The sequence below is a fragment of the Terrapene carolina genome, unplaced genomic scaffold, assembly GCF_002925995.2.
Source record: "Terrapene carolina triunguis isolate 2854851 unplaced genomic scaffold, T_m_triunguis-2.0 Scaffold66, whole genome shotgun sequence".
Taxonomy (NCBI): domain Eukaryota; kingdom Metazoa; phylum Chordata; order Testudines; family Emydidae; genus Terrapene; species Terrapene triunguis.
The window spans coordinates 58,129,524-58,142,723 of NW_020664417.1; the positions used below are offsets into that span (position 1 = coordinate 58,129,524).

Consider the following 13,200-nt stretch of genomic DNA (forward strand, 5'->3'; position numbering starts at 1 on the left):
GGCACTGGCTTCCTTTCGCATAGAAAGCAATGCGAGTCTCTGCTGGCAGCAATCCTGCAAGCATGAACTCTGGCCCTGTCCCACCCCCTCGCGGCTGTAAACCGCGTGGCTGTAAACCGGCGGTTGCAGTTCTGTAAAGGGACGGGCAAGCAGTCCCAATACTAACTTTCCCCTACCTAATTCACAGCAGGGAGTCATGCCAGACATCACCCTCCTGAAGGTCTCTGCGAGCCAGAAGGAGCGGATGCTTCGTGACAGCCTGCAGAAACCGGGGCCATTTGCAGCAATGCTCTGCAAGGCCATGATCCCCGAGTACCTGCTGGCGTTGTGGCAGGGAAACGTCTCATACCACGGGGGGCCTAACAAGCTCTCCCTGCCCAGGAACCTGCTCATGAGGCTTGAAAAACACCTGCAGGAGACCTATGAGGAGTTCTCCCCGGAGGATGTCGCCTCTATCCCCGGATACATTGACCAGTTTTTGGGTTAGGTGCCCTTGGAGGGACAAAAGAGTGCAGCGTTTTGGGCATTATAATCATGAAGCGGACATTGTGAAATTTTTTGAAAATAGACTATATATTGAAGCGCCCAAAGACAGACTAATCATGATACACTTTGCACAGATTCCCGTTTTGTTGGACTTTCCTGTTTACATGTTTTGAAGCACTTTACCTATTGTTAATATTTTAAATATGCCAGTTATGTTATAAATAAATGTTTAGATATTTAAAACACTTACTGCTTGATCCTTCCCCTGAATCTGTGTCTGGGATAACGGCTGGGGAGGGTTGGTAGGGGATCTCTGTGAGGGTGATGAAGAGCTCCTGGCTGTCGGGCAAATCAGCGTTGTAAGCGCTGTCGACTGCCTCGTCCTCCTCATCTCCTTCCTCCTCTTCCCCGTCCGCTGAGGAACCGGCCGCGGACAATATCTCATCCTCAGAGTCCACGGTCAGGGGTGGGGTAGTGGTGGCGGCCGCACCTAGGATGGAATGCAGTGCCTCGTAGAAACGGGATGTGTGGGGCTGGGATCCGGAGCGTCCGTTTGCCTCTTTGGTCTTCTGGTAGCCTTGTCTCAGCTCCTTGATTTTCACGCGGCACTGCGTTGCATCCCGGCTGTATCCTCTCTCTGCCATGGCTTTAGAGATCTTCTCATAGGTCTTTGCATTCCGTCTTTTGGAGCGCAGCTCGGAAAGCACGGACTCATCTCCCCACACAGCGATGAGATCCAAGACTTCCCAATCAGTCCATGCTGGGGCCCTCTTTCTAGTCTGAGATTGCACGGCCATCTCTGCTGGAGAGCTCTGCATCGTTGCCACTGCTGCTGAGCTCGCCACGGTGTCAAAACAGAAACTGCGATTCAAACTGCCCAGACAGGAAAAGGAATTCAAATTTTCCCGGGGTGTGGCTGGTCAGAGCATCCGAGCTCGGACTGCTGTCCAGAGCGTCAACAGAGTGGTGCACTGTGGGATAGCTCCCGGAGCTATTACCGTCGAATTCCATCCACACCTAGCCTAATTCGACATGGCCATGTCGAATTTAGCGCTACTCCTCTCGTTGGGGAGGTTTACAGAAATCGATTTAAAGAGAGCTCTATGTCGAACTAAATAGCTTCGTGGTGTGGACGGGTGCAGGGTTAATTCGATATAACGGCGCTAAATTTGACATAAAAGCCTAGTGTAGACCAGGCCTTAGAGACAGGATCTCTCACAGGCAGCACAATGTAAACTTAATTACATAAAAATAAAATAATGTTATTTTGAGTGCTGGATTTCATAGCCTGAAGTTAGGAAGTGCCAGAATTAAAGTTGCCTGCCTGTGCAACATTAATTCTGCCCTCTTGTGCAGATGCACTATGATATGGGTCTTGAGTTACATGACCACAAGTTATGTTTTCCAAACAGAGGGTTAAATATGCAGTAGTCCCATTTTACAGACATCTTAGCTGAGTAGATAGATTTGGAAAAATTGTATAGACAGTGTGACTGAATGGCCAGCCTGACACTAGGGTCCCGCCATATCAGAGACCTAGATTCTAACTCCAGTTTGTGTAAACTCTCAATGGATAGGAGGCCTTGTTCAATAATAAGGATTTTGAAGGGCACAAGTCAGCAGAACAAGTGAGACTTGAGCTCACGTCTCTTTGGTGCAGAATCTATATTATCAGTGTCCCAGTAGTGTTCTGTGTGTGGCACATGAGCACACGTGCCATGCCCACAGAATTAATATACATTTTTTTTTGGTCTGTGAAGGAGTTAAGGTTGTTACCCACAAAAATGCCAGACACAAACCCACAAAAGCAAGAAAATGCTAAGTAAAGCCCCAGACTAGGAGAAATAGCTCAAACACCTTTACTTTTGACCTAATATGAACAGCTTGCCCCTCCCACCCACAGGCACACAACTTACCATTACCACAACTAGTGTAATACCACATGCCACACATTGCAGCCTTGATTCTGCCCCGTTTGCCCCCTTCTGCACACATCCCTTTTCCAGATGTTTTCTCCAACACTAGCAGTTGTGGATGTTTGGGTATGCTTTAGAGGGTAGTTTAGCAAGGAGCGGTGTATGCTGAAGGGTGGATAAAGGGAGTCTGGAAGGTTGGCATCTGTAGATGAACAGTTACAGTTGTGATGTGTGGTCTGTAATTGTAATTGTGATAATGTACCTGTGGGCGCAAGGATAGATGATATGTACTGTTAGGCGGCTTAACTTTTTGTTTCCTTGCTTCTATGGGTTTGTACACTAGGCATGTTAGGTGTGTAGCAACCCTAACTGCTTCCAAACAAAGTCTGTATATTACCTGCCTTGTTTTGTTAAGCTCAGTTGGAAGTTGACACTGGATGAGGGGGCAGACATGGGGGGGCAAAAGTGCAGGGGAGAGAATCCTTTATCTGTCAGCAGCTCCACATGAACGCTTCTCTGTTGCAGTACAAAATCTAACAGAAGAGCATGTCTCCATGTGGAGAAGGTTTTTCCTCATCAATCAGGTTTGCATGCATCCATCCCCAGGGATAATGCATGATTATGGAGTTATGACGAGGCACTAGGGCTGTCGATTAATTGCAGTTAACTCATGTGTTTTTCTACATTTTCAAATATGCTGATTTCAATTACAACACAGAATACAAAGTGTACAGTGGACACTTTACATTATTATTTTTTATTACAAATATTTGTACTGTAAGAATGATAAACAAAAGAAATAGTATTTTTCAATTCACCTCATGCAAGTACTGTAGCGCCAATCTCTTTATCGTGAAACTGTAACTTACAAATGTAGATTTTTTTTTTGTTACGTAACTGGATTCAAAAACAAAACAATGTAAAACTTTAGCGCCTACAAGTCCACCCAGTCCTACTTCTTGTTCAGCCAATCGCTAAGACAAACAAGTTTGTTTACATTTACGGGAGATACTGCTGCCCGTTTCTTATTTACAATGTTACCTGAAAGTGAGAACAGGCGTTCGCATGGCATGTTTGTAGCCAGCATTGCAAAGTATTTAGGTGCCAGATGCACTAAAAATTCATATGTCCCTTCATGCTTCAACCACCATTCCAGAGGACATGCGTCCATGCTGACGGGTCCTGCTTGTAACAATCCAAAACAGGTGACATTGTAAACAAGAAGCATTATCTCCTTCAAATGTAAATAAACTTGTTTGTCTGTGCGATTGTCTGAACAAGAAGTAGGACTGAGTGGACTTCTCGGCTCTATAATTTTACATGTAAGTTCAACTGTCATGGTAAAGAGATTGCACTACAGTACTTGTATTAAATGAATTGAAAAATACTATTTCTTTTGTTTTTTTACAGTGCAAATATCTGTAATGAAAATATAAAGTGAGCACTGTACACTTTGTATTCTGTGTTGTAATTGAAATCAATATAGTTGAAAATGTAGAAAACATTCAAAAGTATTTAAATAAATGATATTCTATTATTGTTTAACATCACGATTAATTGCTATTAATCTTTTTAATAGCTTGACAGCTCTACCAGGCACATATAGAGCATGCAGGGTTTTTCACAGCAAGACAAACGCAGGGCATAAATGGCAATTTTCAAGAGCTCGTAACTCAGCAAATTTCGTACATGTGCACATGGAGCCAGCAAAAAGCCTCCTGGTTCCCAGGACTATCCCCTGCCCAATTTCAATGCTGTGCTGCAAGCTACAGAGACACTAGAGCTCTTTTGGGGGGGGGGGGGAGGGGGAGGGAGGAGGAGAAAGAAAAAAGCTTCAGGCTGTGGGTTCTTTCTAACGTATAGTGCTAAGGAACCTAAACAAGGGAGACGATGCTGCTGCTTCACCTATAAGAAGATACTGATCTACAATTTATTTTACTGGCTTAGAAAATGTTTTAGGCTGATGTTCATTTCAAGCTCCTGTAAATAAATTAAAATACCTTTATCAATTTTGCTGAGGAAAGAACAGCCTTATATGGAACAGTGGGTGCAGTCAAAATGACAGATGCATTGTATTCTTGCTCCAAGCGCTGATTAAAAACTTCCAGATGTAGAAGACCAAGAAACCCCAACCTGAAAAAAAAAAACAAACAAACCTTGTTTTTCAAAATGTGCACTGTATTCCTATGGTATTATTTTACATTATTAATACAGTACTAGGAGACTAAATGATTTGGCAATGTCAAGCACAGTAAAGGCAATCCTTAATCCTGACTAATGACATCTGTGCCCTTTGACTCCGGGATAGAGCTGAGCAAATAATTGTTTTTTTGGTTTGGTTTGGCCAGCAAACGGGGAGGGGAGGGGGGGGAAGAGGGAGAAGAGGGGACCAAAAACCCCCAAAATTTTGTTTGTGTCTAGAATTTGTCAGCAAATCAAAAAAGAGTTTCATTCCAGGCAGCTTCAGAACAGCATGTGAGAGCGAGAGAGAGAATGAATGTTGTCCCTTATAACCTTTAACCCAGTGGTTAGGGCACTTGCCTGAGATGTGGGAGAGAGAGGTTTCAATCCCCACTCTGGAGCAGGGCATCTCCACCCACCCTGATGAGTATGCTAACCACCAGGCTATAGGCAATTCTAGAATGGGTTGCTCTCAATTTCTCCTGTTCCATTTTGTATAAATACTCATCGTGCCAGAGAGTGAAAACGGCTCTATAGCCTGGCGATTACGGCACTCACCTGGGTGGTAGCTAAGGTAGGTCAGAGATGTGGATTCAAATCTCCTCTATGCCCAATTGTGTTATAACCCTTAGCCCAGTGGTTAGTGAGACAGACAGACAAAGACACACACCCCAAAAACTGAACTTTTTCGTAAATTCACTATTCATCTGAGAAATTTCTTCCAGCTCTACTCCAGGGCTTCTCTTGAAGAAAGACTGCCAATCAAGACAAATTGTGTGCTGTATACGAATATGGACTAGAATTAAGATCAAGTACCCACTTTAGGCCTAATATTAATTAGAGTTAAAATCCCCAGAAGTAAAAGACCTATACCATCAACAAGTCCCCATGTATATTATAAGACACTTCCTAAAATTAAAGTGTAGTAATTGTAGTCTCACCTCCAACCAGCTCCTAAGGCAAGGCTGCTATCCCGATGAATAGTTACACTGGAATCATTTAGTGTCAGTTTTTCTATAGCACTTTTCAGGTTGTTATATTCCGACTGGTCTACTGGGTACATTCCTGTAGAAACACATTACGCTGTTCACATTCAATCAAACTTGACATGATAAAGAACCTGATCTAGCTGAACCAGTTAACCCTTTTGAGCCATTTAGCTACATCTTGACAGAGTTTATCTTTCATTTAAATCCTTAAATATAAGCAATGTAATGAATAGGGAATATCTTTCTTCCATTCCAATTCACCTGTCCTACAGAAATATGCATCTCATATGAAAGAGTTCAAAAGAACTGAATGCCCAGAGATGTTCATATTCTTAGAAATTCACCAGGACGAGGTGAATACATTTCAACTGCAACTTTAAAATTTTAGAATTACTTCAGATAGAACAGTGGTTCTCAAACTTTTGTACTGGTGACCCCTTTCACATAGCAAGCCTCTGAGTGCAACCCCCCCTTATAAATTAAAACACATTTTAATATATTTAACACCATTATAAATGCTGGAGGCAAAGTGGTGTTTGGGGTGGAGGCTGACAGCTCGCAACCCCCCATGTAATAATCTCGCGACTCCCTGAGGGGTCCCGACCCCAGTTTGAGAACCCGAGATAGAAATATCATGAAAAATTGTTACAGTTCAAACCCGACAAATAAGATTAACTCTATGGGAAACTGAATGGCTCTGAAAGATAATAGGTCAAAAATGTGTGGGTGTAACACATTTGCAGCATTACTGAAGGGCATCTATCAATTGTAAGGGATTAATACTCAAATGCTTCCCAAGCAATAAAACAACATCTGTAATTTTACATAACTCCTGCTGTAACCTGCCCTACACATAGAATTTATACCACACAAACAGAATTAATGCCTTTCGATGAAACGCTCCTGCCAAATACATGTGCAGCAAAAGGCAAGGAAGTAATGTGCCACATCAAATCATTAAAAGTGAAAACATTTAAATAGTGAAACTGTCAGAGTGACAAACAGTGCTAGTTACAGGATCTGTTGTGCCTCTATGGCACAGCCATGTCTTGGGACCAGTGTAGATTGCTCTGCACCAAGAAGCTCCCCTTCTGGACACAGGGTACCTCCTGGAGTTCCCTCAATGTAGGGGGTATCTTAGCACTGCTATCCTCCTCAATGGTATTGGTGCTGGTACAAGTCTGAAGGACAGTGCAGAGGAGTGAAAACAACATGGCCCACCCTTTCTGGTGCACACTGAACATGGCAGAAGTATCACTGTACTACTTTCTCCATTTACCTGCACATGCCCATGTAAGGGCTAGGCACAATCTGGGCCATAAGTGTTTACTGTATTTTCCAATAAGAGCTTTATAGGAAGTATTCATAATCAGATTTCATAAAGCACAATCACGTCTTCTAAAGAATGTTTATGTTAAATGTGCTTGCTAATATTCCTTAATGAGGGAGTGGAGCTGATTTAGTCTGGCCAGATTTAAAAGCCAGTTACTGACAAACATTGGAGCAGTGAACAGTATCTAGGAAGAGAAAACAATGATTGCTAATGAGGCTCCTACTGAGGAGAGGAGAGGAAAGAAGATGGTTAGATGCAGAAGCTGGGGGACGTACATCATCCTTGAGGGAGTATCTGGTGGAAGCTACTTATGCATGAAAAGTCACTTGGCAGAGCGGATCCAAGGATTAGAGATGAAGCTGGAGATGATGATGGAATTTAAAAGGGGATTTGAAGGTATAATGCAGAAGAGGACAGAGAAGGTGGTACAGCAACTAAAGATCTGTGGACACCTGTCAAACAAAAGCAGCTAAAGGGAGGACTGCCAAATCCACGGGAAAATGTAACCATAAAGACAAAGCAGAGGAAGAGACCACCTAGCGGTGGTGAAATTGAGTCAAGTAACAGTTTTGCTGCACTGAAGAATGAGAATTAAAAACAGGCAGAAGATGTGGTGGCAAGAAAGAAAAGAAAGGAAACCAGTTCCTGCAGAAAAGAGGAAGAGATGATGGACCCGAGCCTAAGGAAAATGGAGGATAACACGCAAGTATTCATACTAATACCAGGAACAGACAGGTCTATGTGATCAGGGTCCCTATACTCAGAAGAATTGACAGGCCTATAACCAGAACAGATCCAGAGAACAGAAAAGTGTGCTATGTCCCAGGAGCCAGGATACAATATGTGGATGTGAGCTGAAGAGGATCCTGATAGAAGTGGGCAAAAATCCACTAGTTGTTCTGCAAGTCAAGATGAAGGATACTGCTAGATTCTCATCGAAATAGATCAAGTATGACTATGCTCAGCTGAGTAAGATGCTAAAAGAAGTGAAAGCTCGGGTGATTTTCAGTGGAATACTTCTGGTCCCTAGAGAAGGAGGGAGAAGGCATGACAAGACAATTAAGATCAACAAATAGCTCAAGGATTGGTGCAACAAGGAATGTTTTGGGATGATCTACTATTGGGAGGCATTTAGGGAAACAAGACTCTTCTCAACTAATGGACTCCACTTGAGTACCTGGGTTTAAATTAGATGTGGGAAGAAGGTTGGGAGAGACTCATAAAATCTCCATGCCTGGCATCAATACATAGAAGCAGGAAAATCAGCTAAATGAAGACACAGTAAGGTATAATGGAACACCACAAGCTAGAAAACTGGGTGAGGTCCAAGGGAAACAACTGAAATGCTTGTTCAAGAATGCAAGGAGTTTGGGGAATAAAATGGAGGAACTGGAACTACTGTTGCAGGAGGTCAAACCAGAAATTATAGGGATTACAGACACATGGTGGAATAGCACTCATGACTGGAATATAGGTATTGAAGAGTATGTGCTGTTAAGAAGAGAAAGAAAGAAAGGTAAACATGATGTGAACTGTACATCAATGAAGCTATAAACTGTAAAGAAATACAAGTGATAGTATGGAAAAAACAAATTATTTGGGTCACAATCACTTTGAGGAAGGATTGTAAAAGAGGTGTGTTGGGATAGTGTTATGGGTCTGTTATAGTCTCTTCTCCCCCAAGGGTCAGACTTGGATATGGATAGCAATCTCTTTAATATCAGTGATAAATAGTTTTGGAAATTATATCATAATGGGAGACTAACTTCCCTGATATAGATTGGAGAATAAATATTACTAACACTCTTAGGGCCCAGTTATTCCTGGATGTGATAGATTAGTTTTCTTCTTCAAATTGTCACTAGACCAACAAGAGGTGATGCAATTTTAGACTTAGTTTTAGTAAGTAGAAGAGCTGGTTGTAGGAAATAGCTTTGGATCAAGTGATCACAAATTAATATATTAAATAGAAGGATAATCAAAACCAGGTTGTCAACTATGGTTTTTTATTTTAAAAGGGCAGTGTAGTTAGCCGGTGTGGCGCCCCTCCGTCCCGCAGAGGGCCGAACTTCCCCTGACCCCAACGGGGGCGGAGCCACCGGGTCCGGGCCCCGCCCCTCCGAGGTCACAGCCCCGACCCGCAAGTATAAAAGCCCGCCGGCAGAGCTCAGTGAAGCCCAGGCCGCCAGAAAGAGCAGACGTCCTGGGCCGAGCTCCCGCTTGGGAGACAGCCCCAGGCCGCCTGCTACCCCACCGCGTTGGTCGAGCCTACCTCTTGCCAGGTACCCCGAGGAGGACTGGCCAAGTCTGCCCCAGACCAGCTACCCCGAGGAGGACTGGCCAAGCTTGCCCCGGGCCAGCTACCCCGAGGAGCCAAGCCTGCCCTGGGCCAGCTACCCTGGTGGAGAGCAGCCGGACCGGCCCCCAAGCCCCGCACCCGAGGAACCAATGCTCTTGGACTGGCCCGAGCCCGCTGTCGCCAATGAGGTAGGCCCCGAGGGGGAACATGGAAGTAGCCCGGGGGTAGCCGACCCCGGTCAGGCTGCAGAGGCCTGTGAGCCGATGTCAGTGTGTTTCGGTCAGGATACCCCACTGACCAGCAGCAGCAGTAACCGCTGCTAGGGCCCCGGGCTGGAACGCAGTGTAGTGGGTGGGCCTGCGTTCCCCCCTGCCACCCCGTTCACGGGTGGCAGGCTTCCCCCTCACCCGACGCTCAGGTGTAGGAGCCTGAGCTTACCCCAATTGCTTGGTTGCTCAGCCCCTGCATTCAAGGGCCTGAGTTGGGACTGTTTGTGCCCCGCCCTGAACCAGGGCCTGAGCTCCTTAACTGCTTGTCTGCTCAGCCCTGCACCAGAGGGCCTGAGCTCCTTAACTGCTTGCCTGCTCATCCCTGCCCCATAGGGCCTGAACTCCTTAACTGCTTGTCTGCTCAGCCCTGCACCAGAGGGCCTGAGCTACTTAACTGCTTGCCTGCTCAGCCTTGCACCAGAGGGCCTGAGCTCCTTAGCTGCTTGTTTGCTCAGCCCCTGCACTCAAGGGCCTGAGCCGTAACTGTTTGTGCCCCGCCCTGAACCAGGGCTCGGGCTCCTTGACTGATTGTTTGCTCAGCCCCTGCATCCAAGGGCCTGAGCTGTGACTGTTTGTGCCCCGCCCTGACCCAGGGCCTGCTTAAACTGGGGGCTATTGCTCAGCCCCTGCACCAAAGGGCCTGAGCTAGCTGAGTGTTTGCTAAGCCCTGCGGAAAGGGGCCGGAACCTTGACTGTCTGTGCTACAGTGAGCCGGTGTGGCGCCCCTCCGTCCCGGAGGGTAGAGCCCCGGCTCGACCCCACTACAGGCAGATTTTAACTAATAACCTTAATTTCCCAAAGAAGTCAACTGTACTGAAGAGCTCAATGACTTAAATGTGGAGGCTTGGAATTTCTTCAAATGAACTATACAAAAACTATCTGAGAAATCTGCATCCCAAGGAAGGGGAAAAAACTTGTAGGGAAAGGTTCCAGGTCCAGCTTGATGAATAACCACCTCAAAAAGGTTATTAAGAGTAAGGGAAGGCCTATAGGGATGGGAAAAGGGATTACCAGCAAAGAAAGATACATCATGGAGGTTAGAAAATGCAGGAATAAAGTGAGAATTTCTAAAAATCAAGCTGAATTAGCTCTTGCCAAAGAAATTAAAATAAGAGGGTTTTTAGTTATATAAATAAAAAAGAGAAAAAGGAAGGATGATGTTGGCAGCTATGCAGTGTAGATAGGAAGGAGACTAAAGATAATCTAGGTATGGCCCAAAAACTAAATGAATACTTTGCCTCAGTTTTCAATTATTATGATCATATGGAACATGTGCATGAAGGCACCATGACTGATGAAAATGAATGTCCAGAAATGGAAATTACCACAATTGAGGTGAAAGAAAAACTTAAAGAGCTTGATGCGTTCCAGTTGGATGAAAGGGGAGTGGGGAAAAACAGATAACTTCCCTCCCAGAATACTGAAAGAACTGGCATGTGAGATTGCGAGTCCAGTAGCAAGGATTTAAGTAAATAAATCTATCTACTCAGGGGTAGAACCATATGACTTGAGAACAGCTAATGTTGTACTTATTTTTAAGAAAGGGGGAAAAAAAGTGATCCAGCAATTACAAACCTGCTAGACTGACCTCAGTGGTATGCAAGGTTTTAGAACAAATCTTGAAGGAAAGAATAATTAAATTAATACAGGTAAATGGTAAAGGGTTTACCAATGGTAGATCATGCTGGACTAACCTAATTTCATCTTTTGAGAAAATAATGTTTACTGCACTTTGCTTATCTAAAAGATTGAATACAATTGGACTTCAGTAAAGCATTTGACCACACATAAAATTATTAGTTAAATTAGGGAAGATGGGGATCAGTACAAGCATTGTAAGGCGAATAAGAAATTGGCCAAAGGGGAAACAGCACTGGGTTGTGCTGAAAGGTGAATTATTGGACTGGAGAGAGGATACTAGTGGAGTTCCTCAAGGATCAGTCTAGGGACCAATCTTATTCAATATTTTTATTAATAACCTTGGCACAAAAAGTAGGTGTGTGCTAATAAAATTTGCTGTTGATACAAGTTTGGAGGCATCGTCATAAAGAGAAGGATCAGATTATTACACAAGATTATCTGAATGACCTTGAAAACTGGAGTGACCGAAATGGGATGGAATTCACTAGTACAAAGTGCAAGGTCATGTACTTGGGGTCTAATAATCAGAATTTATGCTACAACCTGGTGGCTCATCAGTTGGAAATGACAGAGGAGAGAGACCTGGGTGTGTAGGTCAATCAGAGGATGAGCAACAAACATGATGCATCTGTGAAAAAGGTAAATGCAATCCTAGGACATATTAGGTGAGACGTTTCCAGTAGAGATAGAAAAGTATTAATGCCATTGTACAAGGCATTGGTCAGACCTCATCTGGAATACTGTGTACAATTCTGGTCAACCATGCTCAAGAAAGATTAATTCAAACTGAAACAGGTGTAGACAAGAGCCACTAGGATGAACAGAGAAATGGAAGGCCTATTTTATGAGATGGGACTAAACGAGCTTGGCTTGTTCAGTATCACAAAAAGAAGGCTGAGAGTCTATATGATTGTTCTCTATAAATACATTAAGGGGGTAAGTACCATGGACAACGAAGAGCTATTTAAGCTAAAGGACAATGTTGGCACAAGAACAAATGATATAAAATGGCCATGAACAAATTCAGACTGGAAATTAGAAGGTTTCTAACCACCAGAAGGGTGAGATTCTGGAACAGCCTCCCAGTAGTAGCTGTGGGGGCAAACACCTTAGTTTTGAGAGAGCAGGACACATTTAGGAGTGCAATTGTATGACAGGTTTGCCTGTGATGGTGGGGGACAGAGAACAGCAGCCCTGGGGCTCACTTCCAGTTTATGTTCCTAAAGCTCATGCTTCAGGGTTCAGCCGGCCACTTGCAGGGGTCAGGAAGTGACACCTCTCCCCCCACCCCTATGTGCCCATATATTCGGGGAGGCTTTTTAATCTTCTTCCTCTGAAGCATCAGGGATGGCCACAGCTGGAGACAGGATACTTGGCAGGGTGGGCCAGGGCTCTGAGATGGCACCAAGCATTCTCTCTCGCTCTCTCTCTCAGGTGCTTGGCTGGCTGGTTCTTGCTCATATACTCAGTCTAACTGATCACCATAAGTGGGGTCGGGAAGGACTCCCCCTCCCCAGGTCAGACTGGCAGCGACTTTGGGGTTTTTTTGCCTTCCTCGGAAGCATGTGGGTGTGGATCCCTTACCAGGATTATTTGGGTATATCTCATTTAATCGTTTCCCTGCCACTGCAGGGGCCTCATGCACTGGTGCACCTCGGTCTGTCCTATTCTCTTGCCTCTGTTATTTCCACTGTTAGATTTAGTGTGTGGGTCCTGGGTGGTGGTCTATGATATGCAGGAGATCAGACTAGATCAGCAATTCTCAAACTGTGGGTCAAGACCCCAAATGGGGTCGCCAGGGCTGGCTTAGACTTGCTGGGGCCCAGGGCTGAAGCCTGAGCCCCACTGCCCAGGGCCGAAGCCAAAGCTAGAGAGCTTCAGCCCTGTGTGGTGTGGCTCAGGTTGCTGGCCCCCTGCCTGGGGCTGAAGCCCTTGATTCAGCTTTGGCCCCCCCTGCCCAAAGCGATGAGGCTCGGGCTTTGGCCCCCCCACCCGGGGCAGTAGGGCTCGGGCAGGCTCAGGCTTCGGTCCCCCCTCCTGGGGGCGTGAAGTAATTTTTGTTGTCAGAAGGGGGTCACGGTGCAAT

General features: G+C 45.0%; 1 protein-coding gene across 1 annotated transcript in view; it reads right to left on the reverse strand.

Moving 5' to 3' along the window:
• GUF1 (GUF1 homolog, GTPase) overlaps positions 1–13,200 on the reverse strand; it is a 51,005-nt gene that overhangs the window by 17,848 nt on the left and 19,957 nt on the right. Inside the window, exons 10-11 of the mRNA XM_024211666.2 lie at positions 5,525–5,648; positions 4,403–4,535 (exon numbers count right to left, since the gene is read on the reverse strand). Of these exons, the coding sequence (XP_024067434.1) occupies positions 4,403–4,535; positions 5,525–5,648 (257 nt within the window). The remainder of the gene's footprint in view (positions 1–4,402; positions 4,536–5,524; positions 5,649–13,200) is intronic.